The sequence below is a fragment of the Emydura macquarii genome, unplaced genomic scaffold (assembly GCF_026122565.2).
Source record: "Emydura macquarii macquarii isolate MOO-44397 ecotype Brisbane River unplaced genomic scaffold, CSIRO-AGI_Emac_v2 contig_2422, whole genome shotgun sequence".
In the NCBI taxonomy this organism is placed as follows: domain Eukaryota; kingdom Metazoa; phylum Chordata; order Testudines; family Chelidae; genus Emydura; species Emydura macquarii.
In genome coordinates, this window is record NW_027132559.1 from 5,849,898 (window position 1) to 5,876,448 (window position 26,551).

The 26,551-nt window shown below is 44.0% G+C and overlaps 1 protein-coding gene across 1 annotated transcript in view; it reads right to left on the minus strand.

Moving 5' to 3' along the window:
* Positions 1 to 19,615, minus strand: part of CMTM8 (CKLF like MARVEL transmembrane domain containing 8) — a 51,554-nt gene extending 31,939 nt beyond the window's left edge. Inside the window, exon 1 of the mRNA XM_067561618.1 lies at positions 19,213 to 19,615. Within this exon, the coding sequence (XP_067417719.1) occupies positions 19,213 to 19,377 (165 nt within the window). The 5' untranslated portion in view covers positions 19,378 to 19,615. The remainder of the gene's footprint in view (positions 1 to 19,212) is intronic.
* Positions 19,616 to 26,551: the final 6,936 nt, after the last annotated feature.

Genomic DNA, 26,551 nt, shown 5'->3' on the forward strand with positions numbered 1-26,551 from the left:
CAAAATTACACAGACACCAATGTCCATAATGCAGTCACACAGTGATCTACTCCTCCCCCCTCATCTTTGTCCTTTGTGAAGAACTTGTACAGCTCCACAGTTTCATTGCACTTGAGAGAACAATGTACTCTACAGCTCCTAACACAGCTGCTACTGTTGAGGTAGCGGTGAGCTTCAGACTTGCTTATAGTTCTCTCAGATACTCCCAAATGAGATAAACAAAAGACTGATTTCTTCCTTTACTTACTCCTCATCTTGGATGGCTAGATCTGTATACTGCTCAAACACCTGTTTCCTTCAGGCCCACAACCGAGCTGGGTTCTTGTCTGTAATATCAAAGGCATCTGGGGGCTGTGTGCTAGGATTCATGTTGCTACCTGCTGTCTGTGCTCCAGAGCTTCTTACAGGCAAATTGATGTCACCATGTTTTATTAGCAATAAGTGACGTGGCAGGCAGTTGTAGGAAAGAGGTCTTTACTGGCCATGTATAACAGCCACTCACTGTTACATTTGTCTGGTAGTCGCTTTGCCCAGTTTGAGCCCTTTGGTGTCGCACTGAACGAGGTCCCTGTTAAAATCTGACCCTCTTCCTCCAGTTCCTCCACCATATACAGTGTTGACCTCATCTGTGGCATTATCTGTTTTATCAACAACTGGATTGCAAGTAATCAACTTGTGATGTCCCCAGCTCTCCTGAGGAGATATACACAGCAGATTTCATCCTGCCTCCAAGCACAATTTCAATATACAGTGCTCCAAGTCAAGAAACCAGTTTATACACAACTAGGCCAAGAAATCAGTTTATGTACAACTCCAAGTCCGAAGCACTAAGTGGGGATAAGTTTATCAGGAAAAGATCAAAGGTAATACCTTTTAAAAAAACAAACAAACAAACTAACAATAAGTTTAGTAATCAATGCCTCCCACATCCCAGGACAACCATGCCCCTAGTCCCAGAGGAGCAAGTGTGATCCTTTTGTCCTACTAGAAAGTCCATGCTTCAACCCTTTTCTCAAGCCTATTGTTGCAGACAGGAAGAGCTGAAAAGTACAGTCAATGTGCAAAGTTGCCAATTCTGCAAAATTCACAATAAAATTATGAGTATTTGATTATTTTCTTTAGGCCCTTGCTTCTGGAGTTGCATGATTTAATGAGATTCAGCTTTCATTAAAGAAAAAAAAAATCATACACATCTAACCATCATGGCTGCAAAGAAAAGCTCAAAAATGTGACTGGGACTCAAAGACTCAAAAACCAGACGACAAATAAGAACTCATGTTTGTTTGTTTGTTTAAATCTCATGCTCTTTAAGTAAATATGATTATTTCTTCGAGCATGACTCATGATTTTTGAACATTTGGGGTTGCCACTATTGTGATACATCAAAAGCAGCCTTAAATAATGTGGTAACAATGCTGAGAGTTTCTCACAAACACGCAGTTCAACACAACAAATCCTGTGTCAAAATTCCAGGAAGTCCAATAAAGAGCAACATCTTTAGGCGTTATACATGACTTCAGTGGGAGCTGTAGCCAACAGAACTCATAGGTTCTCCACACATCTCAGAATTTGGCCCAAAGCTTGCTACTTATTTATTTTCTTTCTTGAAATAAAAGTTATTAACTTAGTTACAGATACAATTGGTGTTACAAGTTTTTGTCCACCCCCCCACATTTGGTTATTTCTACTATTTAAGTCTCACTCAGGACTCTTGAGTTTTGGTGTTTCCATTCAATAGATAAGAGGAGTTCAAGTCCAATAGATGTACAACTAGTAGTATTGTACCTTTTTAACTAAGGAGTATCATTACAGGTAGCTTGTGTTTGCGCCATATGATCTATTAAAAATACTAATAATAAAATGCTATCTGAAGTTAATTCTCTTTAAGTAAAATTTCCTTAAAGTGCAGATTAGCTCTGAATATAAAAATGGTATTTGTCAGGTTCCCCCCACCTTCAGTCGATCAACCATTCCCATATGAAGTGTGCTCTGTTTACAAGCTGTATTTTTCTAACCACAAACCTTGAAAACTCAGCCTGGGGATTTTGAGCTATGACATTTGTGTGTAGCCAAGTGACACCCAAAACATGTAACAATCATTCCTACCATTGAAAACATCAGTCTTTCCTTACCATTCTGATTTCTTCTATCAAATGCTTAGGGGCAAACACAGAGACAACCGGAAATGTCTATTGGAAAGGAATTGTTGATTCATGAAAGCCAGACAAACAATACAAGTGTTGACCATTAAACCCAAATTCCTTTCCAACTACTCTTTCATGTCTTTATCTCCCAACGTGCATCTTTTTATTTTGTACATGGATTAAAAGGGCAAATCCTAGCCCCACTGAAGTCAATGGGAGATTTGATATGGACTTCATGGGGATCAAGAGCTGATCTGTTATAATCATATCTTTGTAATGAATGCAATACACATACAACTCATCTTAGACTGGATTTGTTTTCAATAACTGATTTGGACACTCTCGGTATCATCAGTTATTTGGTAATCTTGTTTGTATGCACCATTTGTCATTTATCATTATCAAAAACAAAGAAAAACAGCATGTTAAAGAAGAATTCTCTCTCATACTGCAAGTATTTTCCATTTACATAAGGATCTGTAAAACATTCATTTTGGAGGTCTAAATTGAAGTGGACAACATCCCTCTAAATCAACAGAAAATGCTGGTTTTTAGTCTTTAAAATGAAAGTTATTTATTTAGCCAGATCAACTCTGAGGCTGACATTCCATTATCTAGATTGATAAGAATGTGAAAAATAAATGTAACCAAGCTTAAAGAATTCTGTTTCATTTATGACTTGTGTGGTCTACTGAGTTTTAACTCAGCCTGATGGGAGACTTTCACCTTAACAGATTATCTTGCCCTGCTTACCCAAGCCAAATATTTGCTAGAAAGGTCTTTGTTACCGCATGAAAAGGCAGGCCAATGTGTCTGCTTGATCAGACACATTGTACAAAAGACAGGTCTTTTGTACAGTATGTCTGATCATGTTTATGATTACCAAATTCTGGAAAGAAATCCCTGAAGAGTTTATTAAAACATTATATAGAATATTTTAAATCAAATCTGGATAGATTAGTCTAGTGCATAGAGACTCAGTGATTCTTGCTTTTGAAACAAAAATTAAAAGTAAGTGGAAAAATCTTTTAAATATGCTGAATGAGATTTCCTCCTGATAAGACTACTTTACCTTCTGAGAAACAACAGGGCATAAGCATAATATTATATAAAGAGTCAGGCCCTGAATCCTTCAAACACTTATGCATGTATTTTCCCCTGAGCATCTGAGTAGTCTAAATGAATTCACTGGGACTTCTCAGATGCATAAAGTTAAGCATGTGCTAAAGACATATTGTTGCCCAGCTGTAACATACTAAATAAGGAGAGAAAGGTTTTCAGGAATTATTGTGGTTTTTTAAAAATTTTTATCGGACACCCTCTGCCTTTTATTAAGATAGATGACTTACCAACTTGATTTAGAAAGTTGTTTTATTATTGCTGTCTGATGACTCAACTATAGATTTATATGAATTCAGGTAATACTAGTTTTGCGTAATCTTTGAAATGTTAACTTTTGCCATAAAATAAGACCTAATACAAAGATTCATCTGTTCTACAAATTTACTGTTTCAGATGTATACATTCGCATTGTACATTCTCACTTTGCACATTAACTCCTCAAGCAGTCAGCAGGACTTAAACAGATAAACACATAAAAAGGGACTTTCCATTCTCCTATTATCTCTTCATGTATAAATTAAACTGGATCACTTAATCAAAGGAGAACTTTAATCTCCTCCCACTGATCACCATCTCAAGTCAAGCCCTGTCAGTGCAAGAATAAACCCCAAACACCAAGGTCAGTTTTACTGGAATTGGAGCTGTTAGTGTACCTACAACTTTTTTAAAGAAGAGTATTTCACACTTGGAAACTTCACAGGAGTATAGAAGCAGAGTATTCTTTTGTTCTGGTATATGTTGTGGCTATCCAGCCTGGTATCCTGTCCCCAACAATGGCCAATTCCCTTTGTATTAGAGAAAGATGTAGAACACCTATTATGCACTTACTTGTACTGTAATATACTTCAATACAATCCCATAGGGAAGAAGAGATTTTTTTCTTGAAGGTCAATTGGTGATCAATTTATTTACTGACACAAAAGGATTAACAATTCAGTAGTAATTCAAAACCGCAACATTTTAGAAATACCAGACTCTCTTGCTTTAGCTATGGTGATAACTATCATTTTACACCTGCACCTAATGAATGCTCTAACCACCCAGGTACACAAAATATGTAAATTTGGAGTTCCATCAAAAAACCTGCTGGTGATTAAGATGGCTAAGAACGTATTTGCCCCCCCCCCTTTTTTTTTTTTAAAGAGAAAGAGTTCTTTAATAGTATAAATGCCTTGCAGTTTGATTATTTTAGGAGTTTGGAGATACAGAACATTGTAACAAAACCACAGTTTCTGCTTGACTTTACTCCCAGCTAGTGGCAGATTTTACAAAATGAGCCTATCCTATCTTCCAAATGCATAAGGCATAGAATCATAGAAGTGTAGGACTGGAAGGGACCTCAAGAGGTCTTCTAGTCCCCTGGACTCAAGGCAGGACTAAGTAGTATCTAGACCAGCAGTGGCCAAACTTACTGATCTTCTGAGCTGCATACAACAATCTCCAGAAATTTGAGAGCTGGAGTGTGCCTGCCAGGCCTTGGTGCTTCAGCCCTGTGGTGGGGTGATGGTGGGGTTCGGGCTTCTGCCCTGCACCCTGGCAGGCATGCCCAAAGCCTCAAGTCCCCCTCCCCACTGGACAGAAGCCCCAAACCCCACCATCACAGAGCAGAAGCCCCAAACTCCCCACCTCAGTCTGTTGGGCAGAGAATGGGGGCATAGAGGGGTTCCACAAGCCACAATTTGGCCACCCTTGATCTAGACTGTCGATGGCTTTGTCCTTTAAAGAGGTGTGGCTATAATCTTTTGCAACATAGTAATTAAATGTTACAGTCTTCTACAATAATTTCCTAGGGGGACAAAAGAGGATTCTGTGGAAAAAATAGTATGTGATCATGTAATTAAAAATTGTATCATAATACATATGTACAAGGGGACTGAATAAAGGTTGCACAGGAAACCTTAATTCTTGCACTTCCTAACTTTTGAGTGCTTGACTTTGCAACTTTAATAGTGTTCTTTTAACAGTTTTTTTGTGACATATACTTGTATGATCTCCTGAATGCAGTGATGAAGTTACTTGTAGCCAGATGCATTATGTTTACATGATCTTTAAACACTAGACCAACATATCTAAATGCATTGTATTCAGTAAAATATTTGAAACAAAAAATACTGATGTCTTTTAGCAGTTGGATTCTGAGCATACAGAGGACAATAGTGCATTTGTTTTTACTTTCTATTTCTACAGCCTTGGTCATGGGCATCCAAGCGTGAATTCACCCTCACCTCACCTGACCTTTGCTAGAGTCTGTTCTACAGTGGCCCTCACCAGTCTGAGACAGTAACTCAAATATCCAAAACTGATCATAATAGTATCACATTAAGTATCGTGTTTACCAACTCCTTAATTCCTGGGTGCAACATTTTGTCAAGTCATATCTTCTACTCTTCTGATACTTAAGTCACAGCTACCCTGCAGCATGACACACGCAGCTTAGAGCTTGCAGTTTACTGTTTCCAACACTGCAGTCTTGGGAATGTCACTAACAGTAAAGAAGAAAAAATAAATATAAAGGGGATTCTTTATTGAAATTACGGTACAACACACACACACCCCTCTAGCCTCTGGCTGTCTAGCTCCCTGACTAAACAAACATATGAATTGCAGCCTGTGCTGCAAAGCATCACAAGGAGTCTCTTTAAATCCTGGCCTGGACAAAGCCTTCATGGAAAGGGATGTTGACTAATAAGGTAAGTCTTGGGGTCAAGCATTCAGTATGAAGCGGAGGTCCTCGACAAGGGTCCTTTTAAGTTGACCATGTCAAAGTCATCTGCTAAACACAAACAGCCCCGGTTATGCCTATAGATGCTATTCTCTCCAAATAGACTTTTTCACTCCCAACAGATATATTGAAAAATCCTATAGATAAGTATTTGACTGGGGCCTGATCTATACCGAAGCAGAGTAGCTTGTGTAACTCCCATCGACTTCGTAACTTCCGTTTAGCATGTCGTCTCCACTGTGCTGCACCGACGGGAAATGCGTACCCGCTGATGCAGCGCTACGCTTTTTGGGGAGGTGGTTTTATTAAATTGACTTCTGGATCTAGCTGGATAAATCGATCTGACAGCAGCGAATTTGCCACCATCAGTGTAGACATATCCTGGGATGTATAAACAGATTGTTAGTCTAGTCCCCATGACAACATTTTGTTAGTTCTAATAATACCAAGCTTACTGGATCTCTTAGTCCCTTTCACTTCCATAGTTTAAGTCTAATACCAACCCCCCTTAGGACCTGATGCAACTCCCATTGAAAGCAGTGATCTCGTTCTATCACCCTGTGTAAACCAGGAGTAGCTCCACTGAAATTGCATCAATCTTACACCTGTGTCACTCCATTAAGAGATAGAAGAATCAGGGCCAATGACTCCAACAGGAATTGGCTCCTACCCTTACTGAACAGTGCTGCTGCTTAGAATATGTGATAGGTTGTAAAATTTATTTGTTGTTTGACCCTAGGAAAGAGGGCTTGCTGCTCCTTCAGAAGGCACAATTTCTACAGCTTTATTAAATTAAAATAGGAATGAGTGTGGGAGAATCACATTGTAACACTCTGTACCTTATTAAAAAAATTAAAAAATAACGTTAAAAGAAAAAACAAGCCTGGTGCCTGAATTTATGGCAGTCTTACCCCCCACCGAGCAGTGGCTCTCAATCTTTCCAGACTACTGTACCCCTTTCCAGAATCTGATTTGTCTTGCATACCCCCAAGTTTCACCTCACTTAAACTACTTGCTTACAAAATCAGATATAAAAATACAGAAGTATCACAGAACACAATTACTGAAAAATTGTTTTCTTTCTCATTTTTACCATACAATTATAAAATAAATCAATTGGAATATAAATTTACTTACATTGTGGTGTATAGTATATAGAGCAGTACAAACAAGTCATTGTCTGTATGAAATTTTAGTTTGTACCGACTTTGCTAGTGCTTTTTATGTAGCCTGTTGTAAAACTAGGCAAATATCTAGATGAGTTGATGTACTCTTTAGAAGACCTCCATGTGCCCCCAGAGGTACGCATACCCCTGGTTGAGAATCACTAACAGAGAACAATGGGCTGAAGAAGAAATACATTCACCAGCAGTGGAAAATATGCCCAGAGACAAATAAGGACAATACTTGGTACCTTCTCAGTTCTGAAGGTGTAAGAATTCCTGTGAGGAATTTTCAATTGTTTTGAAACTTTAATCTTTAAGAATCCCTTATGCCAGTAGCAAGAGCTCTTGCAAGTGCTGCTTTTAATTCAGCCTTTTGATATTCACTTTGCATGTGAGTGATAGTGTATGGATTGTGACTTCAGGAGTGGAATGGAGAACTCCCACTATCACAGGGCAGGAAGGGATGTTCACCAGGAGTGCAAGGTACATGCTGCTTGGGTGGAAGAGTGGTTTAGACAGGACTAGCAGTCATAGGATGTGGGTTCCATTCCCAGCTTTGCCAGAGTGCTGTGTGATCTGGAAAAAACCATTCATTTTGCCTATGCCTCACTTTCCTCAGGTGTGAAGTAGGGTAATGAGGTTTCTCTGCTACACAAGGTGCTGTAAGGCTAATCTATTCATATGTGTGTAACACAGAGCTCCTCAAATGGAGGGCCCTACAGATGTGCAAGGAGTTTTTAATAAACTTTACTTTTTTAATTTGGAGATGGGGGGAAAGGAAAAATTTACAGTGACAAAGGGGAAAGGAAGACAGGGCAGGAGTTGATGAGAGGGAGAGAGATAGGCATGGAAGAGGACTCACCAATAGGAAAGGAGGCCAGGACTTTATGTTATTGTGTTAGCCCTATATTTACATAACAACAGAGTAAGGAATCTGCATCTTTTGCTGTAATTCTACCAATACTGCTATCCAGTCCCTTCATTAGCAGCATATAGTTTTAGTGGTGGAATTAAAAAAAAAAAAAAAGCCCAACTCCTCTGGAAAAGCTTTTACACCACCCAGCTACAGAGCACCCTTTAACATCTTCTATCATCCTCACATGTACTGTACACCCAGCCACTGCACCATCCTTAAACTAGGGCTGCAGGGGACTGGATCCACTCCACAGGAACTGCTGCGAGGGCTATGAATTTCTTCCCTAGCATCGCATCACACTATTACTATCCCTGGTATCAGCACTCCAGAAATGAACAGGAGTCCTTCTGCCCCCTCTGTATCATAGGGGCTTCTTTTGTAGTCCACTCAGCAGCCCAAAAGACCTCTAATCCAGTTCAGTACTTTAATTAGAATTTAAAACATTCAAAGATAACTGTAGTGGTTTTACTGCTCATCTCTAGAACAAATGTCCACAAGAATCATTTCAAAATTGACAGCAAGAGATATACGAATATATATCCAGCAATGACTGTGTTTACATTTAGGAATGTTTAACACATTTTTCTCATGAAACTGTAATAACATTTCAGACAAATTCTATCTTAAATGTAGAGGTATTGGGAATTTCTCACATTCCTGAACTTTTGTGAAGTGTCTCCATTCATGTCAAGTTTTGTTATCTAACACGCCCTCTGTCAATCCCACTATTGTTTCTGTTTGTGCTTGCACCACATTCCACACATCACCTTTCAAACTTTCTGTTTTCTTGTATTTCACCCACATACTCCTCTTGTCCCAAGGAAAATACACTGATGTAGTCCAGGAAACTGCAGACCTTTCAGGAAACAGAACTTTAAACAATGATGTGATCCCAAAAGGAAGATGAAAGTTATATGTATATATCCACTGAAGCAATGATGGTTTGTAGGGTGATGGTGAACTAACAGTCTAAAGTGCAGTGAGAGCTGAAACCTGACTTCAATGGCAGTTTTGCCTGATTAAGGAGTGCAGGACTGGGCACAGAATTCGTTTTCTCATTCAGTGTGTATAAAAAGAATCTCTGAAGTTATTGACTGCTGCAGGGTAATTTGTTACACTCAGTAATAGGCATATGCTTAAAATTAATCATTTAAATCCATCCCTATTCAGCAAAGTACTTGCTTAACTAGGCTTCTGGCTACCCAGAGAAAGAAGAAGAGCTCATGCTGTCGTCTCTGCTTCTCTGAGGGGGCACTAATTGGGAGGTAGGGCCATTGCCTTAAATGAGCCCTGATATTTCATCTAGGTGATATGCAAAGCACAGAGCCAATGAGGAGATGCTGAGCTCAATAAAATGTTTTGCTTTACAATAAACTTTTGCTTTACACTTGCCCAAGTAAAGGTTCTCACTGAATTATTCCTGTCCACAGTTCTTACTGTTTTAATTATTTCATCCCTCCTAGTACTAGGTAATCCACAAGAACAGTGCTAGAAATTGGTAAGGCAGCGAGCCTTTTAGGAGGAATTCTATTAAACTGAAGAAATGTTTCAGGAATGTGTGTTCTAAAAATGCTTTCCCATAACTCTGTATCTTTTTGTGGGAGCCTCCAGTTTTATGAAAAGAACCAATTACATGTGATACCTACTAACAATCTGAGACTTACTACGCCATCAGAATGAGAGAGAATTCATAGGGACCCTGTCTGTGTTATATCCTCAGAGTCAGACATCTTAAATTTGGATAGGAGAAAAATTACGTAGCGACTTAATTGAGCCAAAATCATTTATTTCCCAGAAATGTAATTTAGAGACAAAAATCCTGTATAGCTGCAGTACTGCAAGAATGCTCACATTAATGAAAAACCCAGAATAAGGATGGAGATTCATAAGCACTACGTAAACCTGAAGAGTGTTTGGGTGTGCTATATATGTAAAAAAGTGAACGAGGAGCCTGGTCACACAATTTAAAATCTGGTAAAAAGAATGCCAACCCATTAATCCACTTGCAGCAGCACGACAATCTCCTAAATGCTTTAAACTGTATTTGTTTAAAACAAAGATCCAGCATGAAGACTAAATGCGCGAACACAAATTTTAAAAAGGAATACAGTATCCAGCCACATGTGTCTGAGCAGCAACAACTGGAGGAACCACCATCATCATTCAAAGTTAATATTTTTATAACTATATGCTTAGCAACCAGAAAATTCTCCACTCCTGCAAAGTGTTCCAAAACAGTTGGCTTGAAAAGCTGATTTAGTACTCTGAGAGGTCACCTATAGTCATTGTTTCAGTGATCCGTAAAATTCTTAAGACAAACACATGCCTTTCTAAGCCATCATCTTGTCTTTTGAGGGGATATTTCTGTTCTGGACAACTCTGGAAGTTGTTATTCTTGCTTCTTTGAAAATGCAGCATGACACTTTGGTAGGGTTATACTAAAGAAATGTCTGTCACTGCCTTCTACTAGGGTGTGGCTTCACTGCAGAGTTAGCCTAGGTAATCGGCAACTAGTTTTGAGCACTAGGTATAGTGTATCTTGGGTCTGAGTAGCTGCACAACAAAGCCAAACTGAAGTTACTCTTGTCCTCACTGTGCTGTTGTCATCCATGTGTGTTGCTAGGACTTCTGGGAGCCTTTCCCATAGTTCTTTGTTCTCCAGTAAGCTGAGCTGTTCTATGATTCTTTCCCAGTGAATTGTGGGAGAACCTGCCTGTCCTTCTGGGCACAAATGGGAGAATTGTGGGACGGCCCAGGAGAACCATCACACTGGAGGGATTTAGCTTCTGTCCAGGTTACCATCTGAGCTTTAGCTTATACCCCCAGCTGTGCCAGCAAGCCTAGGTTTAAAGCACCACTAAACTCAGATGAGAGGGTGTGTGTGAATGGGAGGTAGGGGTTGGGGGCAACACCTGAGTAACAGCCCTGCCTACCTCTGCAGCGAAGACATACCCCTAAATGGAAAATATATCTAAACTGTACATGTGCATATCCATTCCCTTTGCTAGTTGAACCTGTGGAATTCTCCATTTTACCTCACCAGATAAAAGATCTGTATTTTTAGCACTAGAAGCCATTAATTGTATTCTCACTGCTACATGCATGTGGGTTGATTGAAACAGCAATGCTCAAATATTTATGCAGCCACATAGTATTAAACAGAACTTTTAGAATTCCTTTAGGGGAACTGGATTAGTTTTAAAGTGGCCTTTCAGTGAGTTTGGTATGTAGGATGAGCAGGACAGGTAGAAGCTGACTGGTGAGTTAGTGCCTTTTTGATGTATTGATCCTGTATAAAAATAGTCATGCCTAGTTATAATGTGTTTCTTCTGGGAGATGGGTGGGGGGAAGGGGGAAGGTTTTGACCTAAATCTGAGGACAGCACTTATTTTTTATATTAAGCTCTATTTTGGCTTTAATGTCATGTCCTTATTTGAACTGTTTGTCTTCTGGGTTTGTTTGTTTTTGCTTTTCCCAACTTTACAGCAGAACCTCTATTTCACAAGCTTTGACATAATTGATAGAGTTAAACACCAGCAGTACTAGCTATGACTCAGAACTTATCTGTAGTGGTTTTTAGTGACTATTTTTCAGGCTGGTGCATGATTTCTTACTGCAGTACGCATGACCACAAACATAGACCCTGATGCAGAAAAGCACTTAACCTAAAATTGAGCATGTGCTTAACCTGTAACACTATTTTAAAGTTTCATATTAATAAAGTCACAGTTGATAAGAATGGCACTAAAATCATTTTGAAATTATATTCCAAAGGTCAGAAAGTGCTAGATTTAATTTAAGAACAAGAACAGGTATCCCTAGAGACACACTATTTAGACTGGGGCCATGTCTACACTGCCGAGTGAAGTTGACTTACTTTAAGTCGACTTTCAGCAGCCGATTTTTAGAAGTCGCAGCAGCGTGTATACACTACGCTGTTTGTGCAGGTCTTCTGCATTTACACTGAGCACTCTTAATTCGAATTGCAAAGCAGTGCAATGTGGGTAGCTATCCCACAGTGCAACTAGCCGCGGTGGCTGTTGGGACGAGTGTCATCATCCCGTGATGCAATGCTGCTTCCCCCTCCCTTCTTTCCCCCCCAAACAAACAGGAAAAGTATTTTTGCACCATTTTTTTACTCCCCGCACTCGCCATTGCTGCAGAGACATGGAGACAGCTCAACTCTGCACTATTATTGTAAGCATTACAAATACATCGCGGCTTATCATCGAGCATTTTCGAAGTAGAGCAAGAAGCCAAAGCACACACAACAGCAATGCCACCGAGGCTGCCCTGCTACAAGCCATCGAGGGGAACAATTTTCGATTGCTGCAGGCTGTAACGCATCATCTGCATTCCGTGGAGCAGGGAAACAAGCACAGACTGGTGGGAGCACATCATTATGCAGCTGTGGGATGATGATCAGTGACTGCAAAACTTTCGTATGCGAAAGGCAACTTTCCTGGAACTGTGCTCGGAGCTGGCCCAGTCCCTGAAGCGCGTGAATACTCACTTGAGACAAGCTCTGATGGTGGAGAAGAGAGTCACCATCGCTCTGTGGAAGCTAGCAACCCCAGATGGTTACCACTTGGTTGGGAATCAATTCAGAGTCGGTAAAACTACAGTGGGCACCGCTGTGATTCAAGTATGCAGGGCCATCAATAGACTTATTCTACGAAGTATAGTGAGTTTGGGAAATGTGCAGGACATAGTGGAGGAGTTTGCCATGATGGGGTTCCCAAACTGTGGGGGGGCGGAGGGGGCAGTGATGGGACGCTCATCCCTATCTTAGCGCCTGCCCACCTAGCAACCGAGTACATAAACCACAAGGGTTACTTTTCCATGGTCCTGCAGGGGTTTGTGGATCACAGGGGTTGTTTCACAGACATCTATGTGGGGTGGTCTGGGAAGGTGCATGATGCTTGTGTATTTCGTAACTTGGGGCTGTTCTCTAAGATGCAGGCAGGCACTTTCTTCCCTGACCAAAAAATTGACATCAGGGGTGTGGAAATGCCCATAGTGATCCTGGGGGATCCTGCTTACCCCTTGTTCTCTTAGCTAATGAAGCCGTACACTGGTCACCTTGACAGCAACAAGTATTTTAATAAGAGGTTAAGCAGTTGCAGAATGGTTGTAGAATGTGCCTTTGGGCATTTAAAGGGTAGATGGTGGAGTCTCCTCACTAGGTTGGACATGACTGAGAAGAATCTCCCTTCTGTGGTATCTGCGTGCTGTGTTCTTCATAATGTGTGTGAAGCAAAGGGTGAGAGGTTCCCCCCCCCGTTGGGCTGTGGAGGCAAAAAGACTGGCCGCCAATTATGAGCAGCCATGTGCCAGCACTACGCGGAGAGCTAACCGCAGAGCGCTTCGCATTAGGGCAGCTTTGAAAACCAGGTTCTGCAATGAGATGCAGGAGTGATTTCTGTTCCTGTATGTTGTTTGCCTTTGGTGAACCCCCCCCAATCGATATCTGTATCCGCCAAATCCCTCCAGAACAAGATATGATTTAATAAAGAAATGTGTTGAAATGGTGCTTAACTTTATTTATGAACATTCAAGTTATGGGGGAAGGGGGGAGTGTTCATTCACTGTCTCCAGGGGTAGGGTGGTAGCTTGCTGGCCAGCTGTTAGCATGGCCGCCACCACTTTCTGCTTGCCTCCACCAGGGTGGAGGCGAGCACATACTGCAGCCTGGCCAGTCTCCTCAGAGACCTGCTGGGGCTGGGGGAGGGGGCGGGCATCAAAGCCGTCACTCGAGGAGCATTATGGAGGGGCTGCAGAGTAACTTTGTCCTTCCTCCGCTCCTCCTGAAGCTCCACAAGCCTCCACAGCATGTCTGCCTGGTCCCGCATGATTCACAGCATCTCCTGCGTGGTACTGCGATCATGCTCCATCATTTCTCTGCGAGTCTCTCTGTCCATGTCCATATTCAGGGACAAGGTGAGCCGCCATGCTCTTTGCTCTGTCTCTGCAGCCACTGAGGCGTTCATGAGCTCGCAAAACATGTCATCTCTTGTTTTGTTTTCCTCTTTTTAACCTGCGATAGTCTTTCCGCAGCATTTCTTGAGGGTGGGGCCAAGGCCGAGGTGTCTACAGAATGAAAAAAAAACCCAAAAAAACCCCCCAACAAGGTAGCCACTGTTAGCATAGTGAAGAAAATGATACAACTGCAGCAATGTAGACAATAATCCCCATGCAGTGCACAGGGCAAACACAGAGCCTCATTCCATTCCTGACGTCCCAGAACGGTCTGCTCGCTGTGCCCTTACAGAGAGGATTTGAGGACAGCGTGGTGGGGGGGCGGAAGGGGGGGAAATCTGCTGGTATTTTAAACCCTTACAGAGAGGAACTGCAGAGAGCGTGGGGGGGGGAGAGGGGGCTCTGCTTAAAACAAAGATTTGCTGCATGCAGTGGGGGGTACCAGCTGTATTCCACCAGGATGCAGGCTCCCTTGATTGCAGCAAAGTATCCTACAGTGGAGGGAGGAACAAGGCAGCCCTCCCCTGAAAACTTTTGCGAAGGATAACAGATTACATACATGAAAGTTTCCGTGAGATATCAACTGATGATAAACATAGCATTTCTCATCACATAAACAAACTATTCCCTGGGTAACCCCCCAGTACAGTCACCAAAACACCTGAAATCCCCTTCGAGTCCCCGCCACCCAAATGTAAAAGGACAGAACTGCTAAGAAGAAGGAAAAAACAAAACAAAACAAAACAAAAAAAACACCACACTCACCAGATGTGCCTTCCATGGGATCATTAGTGCTGTCCTGTGTGCTGCTGGACTACTCTGGGGTCAGGAATATGTCCTGACTTTCAGGGAGAACGGACAGCACGCTCTCATGCACCTTGCTCTCCTCAGCCTCCTCATCCACAGAGTCCTCATCATTGTCCATGGACTGTGACCTAGTGAGGTATCGATGCTATGGGGCGGCACTGTGGTGGGATCGCCACCAAGAATTGCATGCACCTCATCATAGAAGCGGCATGTTTTGGGTGAGGAGCCAGAACGGCTGTTAGCTCCTTGATCTTCACGCAGCACTGCTGAGCATCCCTCCTGTGTCCCTTCTCCAGCATGCCCTGGGATATCTTCCCATAAATGTCCAGATTCCTTTTGCTGTCTCTGAGCTGAGCCAGAACAGACTCCTCGCCCCACAGCCCAGTGAGGTCTAAGATCTCTGGTCGACTCCATGCTGGAGCGCGTTTGGGCTTTGCAGTAGCCATGTGGAGAACAGTGACAAAGCTCTCTCCACGCTGGCAGCACCGGAAATGAAAATTCAAATCTTCCCAGGGCTTGAGGGGAGGGGACATTTCCTGGTAGTGTGACCACAGAACAGCACAGCACGACTGTCCAGAGCAGTCAAAATGGGGCATTGTGGGATACCTCCCGGAGGCCAATAAATTTGATTTAAGTGAAGTTGTGTCTACACACGAATTAACAAATTTGATTTAGGTGCTACGCCACTTGCAGAGGTGGTCTTATTAAGTCGATTTTTGAGGCAACTTAATTCAAATTAACAGTGCTGCCAGTGTAGACACAGGTGTATGTAGGTCGACGTAAGTGACTTTACATCGACCTATGTCGCCAGTGTAGACCAGACCAAAGACTATGGAAAGCATTCTCAGTCTGTAAGCAAAGACTAAAAAGCACACTCCCATCCAGCAGTCTACACAAGAGCCTTTATGTATGCAGTGTTCACTCAGCTAAATTTAACTATAATCTCAGTCTCAGATGGAATTCACGCCATTGTACTTATGCTAGAGACACTTCGTACAGTACCCCCATGGCTTCTGTATCACACTGTACTGAGGTTCCAATTAACCTATTCAGACTTCTCTTATTGAACAAAGCATGAGTAGGCTTGAGAACCTTGTTGCAATAAGCAGCAGAAAGGCAAAGGGAAGGAATATGGCATTTCTTTTGAATATAAAAACAGTGACTATAGCTTGATTTTTTTTTTTAAAATGCAGTAATGTTGATACTGGAATGTTCCCAATATTTAAAAACTTGAATTTGTCTACATTTCAGGTGCCTAAGAACTCTGGATTGTTCTGACAATCTCTAATAGTTACAACTCCACACAAGTACTTCGGTTGGTAGTAGAAGTTGCTTTCTACTACTTCCTCATACTAGGTAGTATCTTGTAACATGATTCCTTTCTGGCTGTTTCTGCCAGAGCTCTACTAAGGATTCCTACTGCACAAAGAAGCCTGGAGTTCCATTTGGCTGGTTTGCTTTGATGATAATGGAGAAGATAGTTACTCCACTGATGGGTCATCCTCTCAGAAGATTACAGTAGTTATATTCTCAGCCCTTGAAAGTGGATGTGGTCAAAAGAGTGACCTTTCCACAAACCATCATCAAAGCAAAACAGTCAAGCAGAAACTTATATGGTGGATTGAAATGCTTAAAAAAAGTTTGAGATCCCTAATCATTAACTGAGTACATAGGTAGACTTAAATTAAATTTGTATTTTTTTTAAACAGAGAGGCTGTGTTTCCATTCAGAGCACAGGACCAATACCAGAAACCCCCACATTTCTAATCCCTACACTACCATCAATTTATTACTTGGCCTTAAGCAAGGAAGTCTGTGCAAAGTAATGACAAAAGAGTAAGCCTGTTACCATTTTTGACCGAGCTTACAAGACTTGCACTCCACTTGATAGCATTTCTCTGTTTGGATTTTTCTGTTTAGATGTAATGTGATATCTTTTGAACACCGCATCCACTCAATTCCAAAATTTCAGGGAATGTTTGAGGCAAGTTTTTGATGCCCTGAATCACTTATCTCCCAAAAAAGAGAGAGAAAAAATAGTGGTGGGGGAAGGAGGAGATCACACAGAGCCATTTGAGGAGGGGAGAGAATGGAGAACCTTGGTATTGAGGGCAGAGGAGAATAGGAGCATACACAGAGCCCCTCAGCATGGGTGGTAATGGGCAGGAGGGGGGAAATAAAAGTCACACACAATCCTGGAAGGGAGGATGAGGGACACTGGTATAGGATAAAATGGGGGCATGGGAGGGAAGAGTGGAATGGGGGGTGCGGGAATTGGAGGCATAAACAGCAACTGGCATAGAGAGGAGAATAGGATACTCTGGCATAGAGCAGAATGGGGGACACACAGGGCCCTTGGCAAGGGGTGAAATGGTGGTTCTTGGTATAGGAGAGAAGGGGGAAAATGGGAGTGCACAGAGCTCCTGCCACGGGGGCAGAATAGGAAACCCTTGACTGGGGAAATGGAGCAGGTGGAACCCCTAACATGAAATGGGGGTGAAGGGAGTTTCAGGGAGTCTCTGAAATAGAGGGAGATGGGCACATAGGAGCGGGGGGCAGGAGGGGAGGAGAAGGGAAATGGAGGAAGATAAGGAACCTCTGGTATGTGCAATGAGCTTGGTCTACAAAAGGAACAAATCATGAGACTCCCTACCATAACAACAACTCTGCACAGGTGCAACGGACTACACAAAGTGCAATGAAATGATGAATCAGTCCCTTTATCCATCTGTAAAATCAGGATAAGTTACTTACTTTCTTATCAGAGTGCTGTGAGAGTTAACTTATTAAAATTACCAATGCACTGTATAAACATGAAGTACATGTAAACAAAATATTTGAAAATCTGGTCCTGATCAGCCTGTTTCCCCACTGCAAGAGTTGTTGACATTACAAACACTAAAACAGACAAAAGAACACCCCCCTCTGCTCTCTGTAGATTTTTATGTCATCAACTTTTATGGGTCTTTACAAGACAAAAACCTGGCATTTATCATTTAAAACTACATTTATTTTGTTGTCTAAGTCAACTGTTCTGTTACTGGTGAGATTTCAAACAAACAGTGTATTACAAGCATTGTACTCAAAAGCAAGCTCCCAAACCACTGGCCTGCAGGAGTTTTGATTGTAGTGCAGGAGGCACTGCAGTTTTTGCAGTTAATGAACTGTGGAAACAAGTTAGGCGGAGGCTCAACCTATATAAAATGAGCTTCTCTGTGATGATCCTAAGGAGTAAGTTTTGGGGACTAAGTCCTTGACATTCCCATGGAGTCTGTAACATGGGGAATTTAACAAACCCCAATAGATTAGAAGAGTTTTTGTTTCTTGATTACTGGATTTAGACACCCCCCTCCCCCAGTTGATCTGTGTGGATGGGCCTTTACACCTATATGGTGCTGGGGGAGCATAGTGGTCTGCACATATGGAGCTGATTCTAGGATCAGAGTCTAAAATATTAAAGATCTTCTTTGATGATTGTTCAACCTTCATTAAAGTTGGATGGAAATTGATTTACAACCTCTGATGCTGAATCAATGTCACATTTCAGTAAGATACCCACAAGAGATTCTAATATAATAATCTTAATTAAAATAGTTAATTGCAAATGACTCAGCACATATATCTTCAATGCAAGAAATTTTAAAATATGTAGCATTGCACTGAGCAAAGCAGGTGTATGGGACCGTCCAGTTTTAAAAATGTGACCCCCCCCCCATTGCTTTGCAAAATGCTTCAACCTCCGATTGTCCTGAACCCCAAAGCTGGTATATTTGAAGAGAGAAACAGAACAACATTGTTTTAAAATTGTTAGGCTCATCTTTGAGCAGGCGGTGTAAAGAGCAAGGTAAGCCCCGATCCTGCCAGGTGCTCCACTCAGGCAGACCACTGCATAGCCACGGGGTCCTTTTGAAGTGAAGGGGGCTATCCGCCTGCCACCCGCGTTCTGGAGCGGGGGTGGGGGTGTTCCGTAGCCTTCCCAGCCCTCCACTCCAGCAGAGGCTTTGCGGGATGAGATTTTTATTAATTTGACTCAGCTGCAAGGCTGAGCTAACTCCAGAGGGTGGATTGGAGCTACTCGGGGCTCACCCCCCCGCCTGGAGTGACCGGCTGCTGAACGCGATCATCCGATCACCTGTAACCAGCGGTTACTCGGGCCACTGTTTCTCCCCCAGCACAGAGCGGGGACAGCGGCGGCGTCGCGCTGCTTAGGGGCTTCGGCACAAGGGCAGCAAGCAGAGCCCCCTTCCCGCAGCTGCTGAGCAGAGAAGCCGCAAAGGGCGGGAGAGTGGAAAAGCCTCCGGGAATCCCCCCCGGTCGGGAGAGCCCCCCCCCCCAAGGAGCTAGCGGGTCACTCACGATCTCGGCCAGCATGAGGACGCCGGGCGCGGTTCTCAGGAACTCCCTGTCGTAGGCGAGGGTGCTGCCACCGGCGCCGGGGGGGAAGCTGGCGGTGAAGGAGCTGCGGGTGGTGGTGACCGTCCGGGAGCCAGGGCGCTGCTGAGGCGGCGGCGGCTGCTCCATCTTCACAGCCGCCGGGAGAGGAGCCGGGCCAGGCAGCCGAGCGCCTCCCGCGGAGCGGCGCAAGCCGGGCGGCGCGCTGGGGGGGGGGTCCGGGCTCTCTGGCCGGGCTGAAGAAGAGGCGCCCCCGGCGGCAGCACCAGCCTCATTCAGCAGCGCCCCGCGCGCCGAATGGCGACTGCACGTGAGCCGAGAGCGCGCGTCGCGGGACCCAGCCTCCCCCTTTGCCCCGGGCACCTCGCGGGCGTGGCGGGGCGGGGTGCAGAGCCGGGGGCGGGATGGACAGAGAAAGGGCCGCCAGCCCCTGGCCCGAGGGAGCTGCGGGGAGGCGCTGGCGGGCGGGGGCGCAGCCCCCTGAGGGAGCAGAGCTGGGGCCCGGGGAAGGGGAGGTCTGCGTGGGGGAGGCGGTGGGACACCCTGGCTCCACCGATTGCTCGGTTCCAAGCTTGTAACGCTGGGGCAATTCCGGCCCCGTTGCGGACGATGGCAAACCCTTCAGTGGGGCAGGAGAGACGCCTGGCCGGGGCGTGAAGGACACCGGCTTTCTGCACGGAAGGTGCCTGATTGTTTGGGTTAGAGTCTGAGGGGGCCCAATCGCACCCCGCTTTCTTTCTGCCTCGGCCCGCCTGGCAAACCCAGGCTGTGGGGCGGGCTTTTGCCCTGGGGATCAGGCTGAGTTTGCCTCTCTTTCTAAAATCCCCGCCACCAGCAGAACCCCCTTCAGCCGCTTTAACTGCACCGTGCCCATTCGGATGGGGCCGGCTTTCCCCCGTCATCCGCCCACCTCGCTGGGTGTCAGGCCGCGTGCAGTGGACACCACATTTTGACAGGGGAGTCCCTGTTATCCACCCTGGTTGGCAGCCCCAGGCAGTGACTTCTGCCAAAGAATGTGCACAGGAGGCTTTGGGGATGAGAAGCATTTAAATCACCTTTGCTGCTGCTGCAAGGTGCTAGTGTAAGGGGTCTATTAGCCCCGTACTGAAACGTAGTGGGTCTTTTTGGGTTGGAGTCTCTTGAGGAAGCAAGACCCTGAAACAGACACAGCCACCAGCGCCCAGGAGAGAGGCCAACTCAGGTCAGCCTGATTGACAGGGAGGGCAGGCCAATGAGGGAGCCAGGAGGGTGGGGGAGCCCAGCCCTCCCTGTGAGCTGGAACTGTCTGCCTGGGCAGAGTGGGCCCAGCCAAGGACAAAGCAGCCAGCAGCTGAGAGGCCAGAGAAGGAGCCCAGGGAGCTGAGCTGATCTGAGCTGGCCCACAGCAGCAGATCCAGAGGGCCATCTCAGAGAGCAGAGCAGGAGCCGGGTGTGGTGAGCAGCTGGGGAGAGCAAGGGGGACCCTGGGAGTGTGTGGCTACTGTCAGAACAAGTGTCTGACTCTCTGCACCCCTGCAGTGTAGACAGGGCCTGGACAGTGGGCCTGCGACGTGTGACACAGACTGTGAACCTCCCTTACACCCCAAAAACACTGTTTATGGTGTCCCCCTGCCAGAGGGCAGTGTTGGGTGTTTCCTTTAACCTTTCTCCACATTTTTTATTTGATTTTTGATTGCTATTTGTTTAATAAATTGTACTACTTTGCATTGTATGCAATAATTAGTGGGTCAGGGAAGTGCCCAGTGCAGAGCTAGTACCCTCGAGTGGGGACACCCTAGCCCCTGCCCTAAGAGACCATGGCAAGATTGGGCGTTGAGCCCCAGGAAGCCTGTGCCCAGCCTTATCGGAGTTACAGGGATCCCACCACACAGGAGAGTAGGAGGGGAGCCCTCAAGGTCAGGTGGGCCTCTGGGTAAAGAGAGTGGGAGCAGGGACTCAGATCCTTTTGCTAACCAACTCCACCGGGGCAGTGTATAAGCAAGGAAAGCTCCCTACAATAGCAGGCCCATTCCCCTGCCTACATAATTGGCAACACGAACAGGATCCTATCCATAGGATCCACCTCATTAGTTAACTGGTTGAGTTCTGGTAACGCGGTCTGGGTCTGTTTGAGAGCCCTACCATGGCTGGGATTGAAGAATTACGGGCCCAGATTGCTGAACTCCAACACAGATTTTCAGACCAAGCTGAGGCATTACAACGAGCCAGAGATGAACAGAGAGGCCTTATCCCTGGTTAAGGCAGTAATAGACCAACAGAAAGCAGAAGCTGAGAAACCTCCTTCCATTTATGTCCCATGGGAGCAGAAGGTTGCAGAATTCAGTAGCTTCCTGACTAGACCAGGAGACATTACAGTAGAGGAATGGATCGAGTCTGTGAAGGTGGCTATGCGTTTGCTACAAGTACCTGAAGAAGATCGTGTAGACTTCATTGAGGAACACCTTAAGGGTCAGGCCAAGGCCACAGTAAAGTTCATGGCACAAGCAGACAAAGCAGATGTGGAAAAGGTGTTTGAACTCCTCATAGAAGTGTATGGAGACAAGTTTCCTATTGGAACCCGACTAAAGGAGCTCTTCAAGAGAAAACAGAAGCCCAGTGAAACTGTCTGGGCATACGTGTATGATCTCTGGGAGAAAATGAGCAAAGTGGAGCGGTGAGACCCTCGACGAGTTCCAGACTCGGATATGGTTCTGAAAGAGCAGTTAGTGCTGGGGCTCCAAGATGACTCCCTCTGCCGGGAAATGAAAAGGAGGTTTAAGGAAGAGCCTGGTAAGAAGTTCTATGAACTAATGCCGGCTGCTATGACATAGTCCGAAGAAGAGGAAGTTCTGGTGGGAGAGACAGCCAAGGATAACACCCATACACTAAGTGGGGGCCTAGCGAATGCAACTACTGGGGAAAAGACCCTGCCCCAAACAGGGTTAACACTAGAAAGTTTAAGTGAAGCAGTCCAAAAATTGATGGTCCAACAGGAGGAGATACTGAAAGTGATGACCGAGGTGATGAAAGAAAAAAATCCCACCAATACGTCAATGTATCCAAGGGCCTAGGGACCCCAAAGGCCCCCATTGAAGGATGAGCTATGAAGGTATATTTGTTATATTTGTGAAAGGCCAGGGCATACTAGTCGAGAATGTCCAGTGAGAAGAAGAACAGAGTCCCAGGCACTCAAAACCAATGGGGCACCAGGAGTGAGTGGCCCATCTATAGTAGAAGGCCAAGCAATAGCAGAAGGATTCCTAGGCTTGTCCTTGGTGGAAAATCAGTCTGCATACAATGTTGAAGGGAACGCTGACAGTGCCAGCATATCTAGTGACTTCTGTGAGCGAGCGTTTGGAGACTGTCTAAACGCTGAAGTATGTATAGCAGGGATGAAGACCAGATGTTTGCTAGATACTGGCTCAGAAGTCACCACCATTACTGAATCACATTTTCAACAATATTTGAAGGACAAGGAGCTGCTCATGCACAGCACACGGTCTGTATGTCTAACAGCAGTTAATGGACTGGCAATCCAGTGGTGGGGTGCCTATAAGCAGACATAAAGTACATGGGCCAGACACTGCGAAGAAAATGCATCTTCATCCTGAGAGACAGTCTCTGAAGGAAGTCATATGTCAACTTCTCTACCTAAATTCTATAACACAGTCATCTCTAAGTTTAACAAGTGTTCACCCTTAGTAGTTCTCGGGGACCTTCTTACAATTGGTATTTCATTATCCATATTTCCTATTCCCAGATAACAACAGGTCAATTTGGGGAATCTGGTCGTGTTTGTTAGGGTCTGGTTTGCCCCATTGGTTTCAGTCTCCTTGGGGCATGCTGCTGTATGCCTCCTATGGGCCCTGATTGGACTAAAAATCCAATGTTTCAGCTGTTCCCTCTGTACTACTCTCTCAGGATCTACCCTTTTAGGCTGGATAATGTAAACTGGCAGCTCCGGATTGTTGCAAGTGACCATAATGTGGGATTTTGACTCTCACTTGTCCTGTATTTTATTACGTTGCCGGCATCTATGGTTACGAACTGATACACAGTCACCAGGCCTTATGAGAGCCCTGCTAGACAGGAGATCATAAGTCCTTTCACAATTCTAATCAGTTCTAATCTTTCATGTCACTTTCCCTTTTTGAGAAACTGATTGTTTTCATTTAGGATTTCATTGCCTGAGTATTATCATTGTGTTTCAAGAACCTGCTTTGGTGGACTCTGTTTTGATACCACTAAGTTTTAGGTGTCACAAAAATGGATACTATCAAATTAATAGATCACTTTTGCTTTCTCTCTTTTAGTTTTCACATCAGGGGACATAATTTTTCTCCATTTCATGCAGCACATCCCACATATTCTCAGTTTTGATGTCTATCATCCAAGCATCTCCAGGGTGCTCTGTGTTTTTCACAAATAGGCAGGAGTTTTTTGTTTTGTTTTGTTTTTTAATTATATCAAAGCAATTAGCCCATCAGGGGATAAGTTTCCTAAAGCGTGGTATAGAATTTTAGTTGTGTAACTAATTCAACAAGAACTGAATGGCTATATCCTCATGCAACATTTTGAAACACTATCCATGGGTGTCAGCCTGACCTCTTTTAACTAGCACATTTTCCTCCAGCAAATATATATTCTAAAAATCAGTTCCAGTAAAACGACAAACACTCTTGAATTTCATCTAACATCCACACATCTAGGAAACAGTTTTCACCACTTATTTTAGCAGTGTGATCATTTCCATTTTGAAAATTACAGTGGTCTTAATCCTCTGTGACTCTTCTTTTTGTTTTGCATCCCTTGCAGTGAAGAGCAAAACTGAAAAGCACTCAGAGACCATCTAAGACGAGCTATATTTTCTTATGTGGAGATAGCATCAGAAACAAAATAATTGAATGCTGCAGCTTGAACAATCACTCTTTTATTGCAGGGCAACCAGAATAAAAGACAGAGCCTATTTACCCTATTTTCATAATTAATCTTTCAAGGCAAGGATTGGTGTCACTACAAAATATCAGTCAACATCCCCACCTACATTTGCCAATTATTATAGCTCTTTTTAAAGAGAACAGTGATTAGAAAAATAGTACAGCATGAAGAAACCCTTCCAATTTGTAACTGTGTTTAGCTAAATTAGAACAACCAACACAAATATAATCGAGTTCTAAAGTTGAGGGCCCTTTCTTGAAAATGTCATGACAGCAGGTTCCTCCCATTTAAACTAGAAGACCGTTAGGTCCTGTACTTCAAATGCTCAGGTATCACATGCAGAAGTGTGCCAATTTCTCAGGTCTCAAATTTAAAGGCTTTAGAGTTAACTTGTATCTAACAAACTTGTATTGCCCTGGGAAACAGATTGGAAGTCAGTGCTAATCATGGAGGTTGAATATGCTCCCAGAGGCACTGGGGGGGAAAGGGTTGGGTTGAAATTTTCTGAATTCATTGTTTATGTTGGAAAATAGTCTTTTTTCAAAATGAAATTTTTCACAAAGAAATTGTCAGCAGTGTCAAAATGTTCTATTTTCCACAAAAATTTGGTGACATTTTCAATTTAAAAAAAAAAGGTTTGAATAATGTTATTGAAATGGTCATTGAAATTTGTCATTGACCCAAATGTGATTTTTGTTAAACAAAAACTTTCAGTAATATTTTTGGTGAAAAATGTGTTTTTTGTTTTTTTTTAATTTTCACAAAAACACCAAGTGGCTTTTTACTAAAGAAGTAGACCAGCTGCTGCAAACAGATGCGTTTAATGAGGTCAGCAGCCATAGAAGGGCTAGTAGAGGTCTAAGAAAGGGGAGAGAGCTTATACTGCAGGAGGAAGCTGTATTTATAAAGGAGCACAGGTCACATGTTGTAAGGAATGTGGATGGATCTGAGATCCTCAGGATGAATATACTCATTGTACATCAGTGCAATTTCCTGAGGATGAGATATTTGTCTTAAGAGTTAAACCACCACTCTTAAATAATTTGCATGTTTTTCTTGATGTGACGTGCAATCTGTGAAACATGGATGTCCATCAGCAAACACATTGAGTAAATAATTAACAACGTACTTTGCTCTTCAACCATCTACCTGACTGTATTAAAGTTCAACCAGAATAGGGCGATCTGTTAGGTCTCCACACTAGCTCTGTAAGAGCTGAATTAGGCCAGGAGGGCTCAATCAGCTAATTAGGCTGCAAGCAGGCAAGATTTAGGCTGGAGGCAGCTAATTAAGGACAGGCTTACCTGTGCAGGAAGAGGTGGGGCCAGTATAAAGCCAGGTAGCTGGCTACAGATAGGGAGTAGCTACTGCTCGGAAAGGCTCTAGTGACTCCCTGCGTGTAGCGAATGGGAGGCTAGCAAACCCAGAGAGAGGGGAAGCTAGATATGTAGGAAGAAGCTTGTACCCAGAGACTGTGGCTGCTTGTTCTAAGGCTGCTGGGTTGGAACCCAGTGTGTGTGTGGTGTGGGGAGGGGTATGGGTTTCCCTACTAGCTAGTGGGGAGTGGCATAGGCATTTGAGATGCTAGCCAGAGAGTAGGTCTGAAGTGACTGTGAATTCCCTAGAAGGGAAAACCTTAGTGATCTGGCTGGAGTGCCAATCCAGGAAGAGGAAGCTGCAAACCTGGGAGTGAGTGAGGTAGTAGAGTGAGACATGACCAGGGAAGACCCCTCTAGGGGGAAAGTACAAACTGGCAGAGCTTAATCCCTAGGATAGCCAGCAGGAGGCGCTGCTTGTGGTGATGGACTCCATCAAATGTGGGGAGAATCTGGGCACACGGTTGCCCCTGATACAAGGGGAGATGGAGAGACTGTGGTGGGCTTTAGAAAATCTGTATGAGGCAGTTATCGTGATAACAGGGGGAGTGCAAAAGGCAGAAAAAGAGACAATGGAGCTTCAGTATGTAGAAGTCTTCTTGGCAGGGGGCATTCATATCCTCCCAGGCTGGATCCCAGCATCCATACCCTTGCACAAGGTGACTGATAAACAGCAGATACTGATCTAGGCCCTGCTGCATCAGGTGCTGGAGAACCAGCAGAGATAGTGGGAAGCACATTGGTACCTCCAGAATTATTTGGTGCTGGTGGCGGAACAGCAGTTGGTGCTAGTTAAGCTCCTGTGGGAAGAACTTGGTAGAGGCTGCAGGGCGTGAGATATGAAAGGAAGTATCTGAGGCTGGAGGCCCAGCCAAAGCAGTGCTATGCTTGTGGGCGAAAGGGACATCTGAAAAAAGAGTGCCCCTACCGGTATAGGGACAAGAAACTGCTCCCAGAAGGTAGAAAAACAAGGAAGCCTGAAAGAGTCCAATTTATGGGAAGAACAGGAA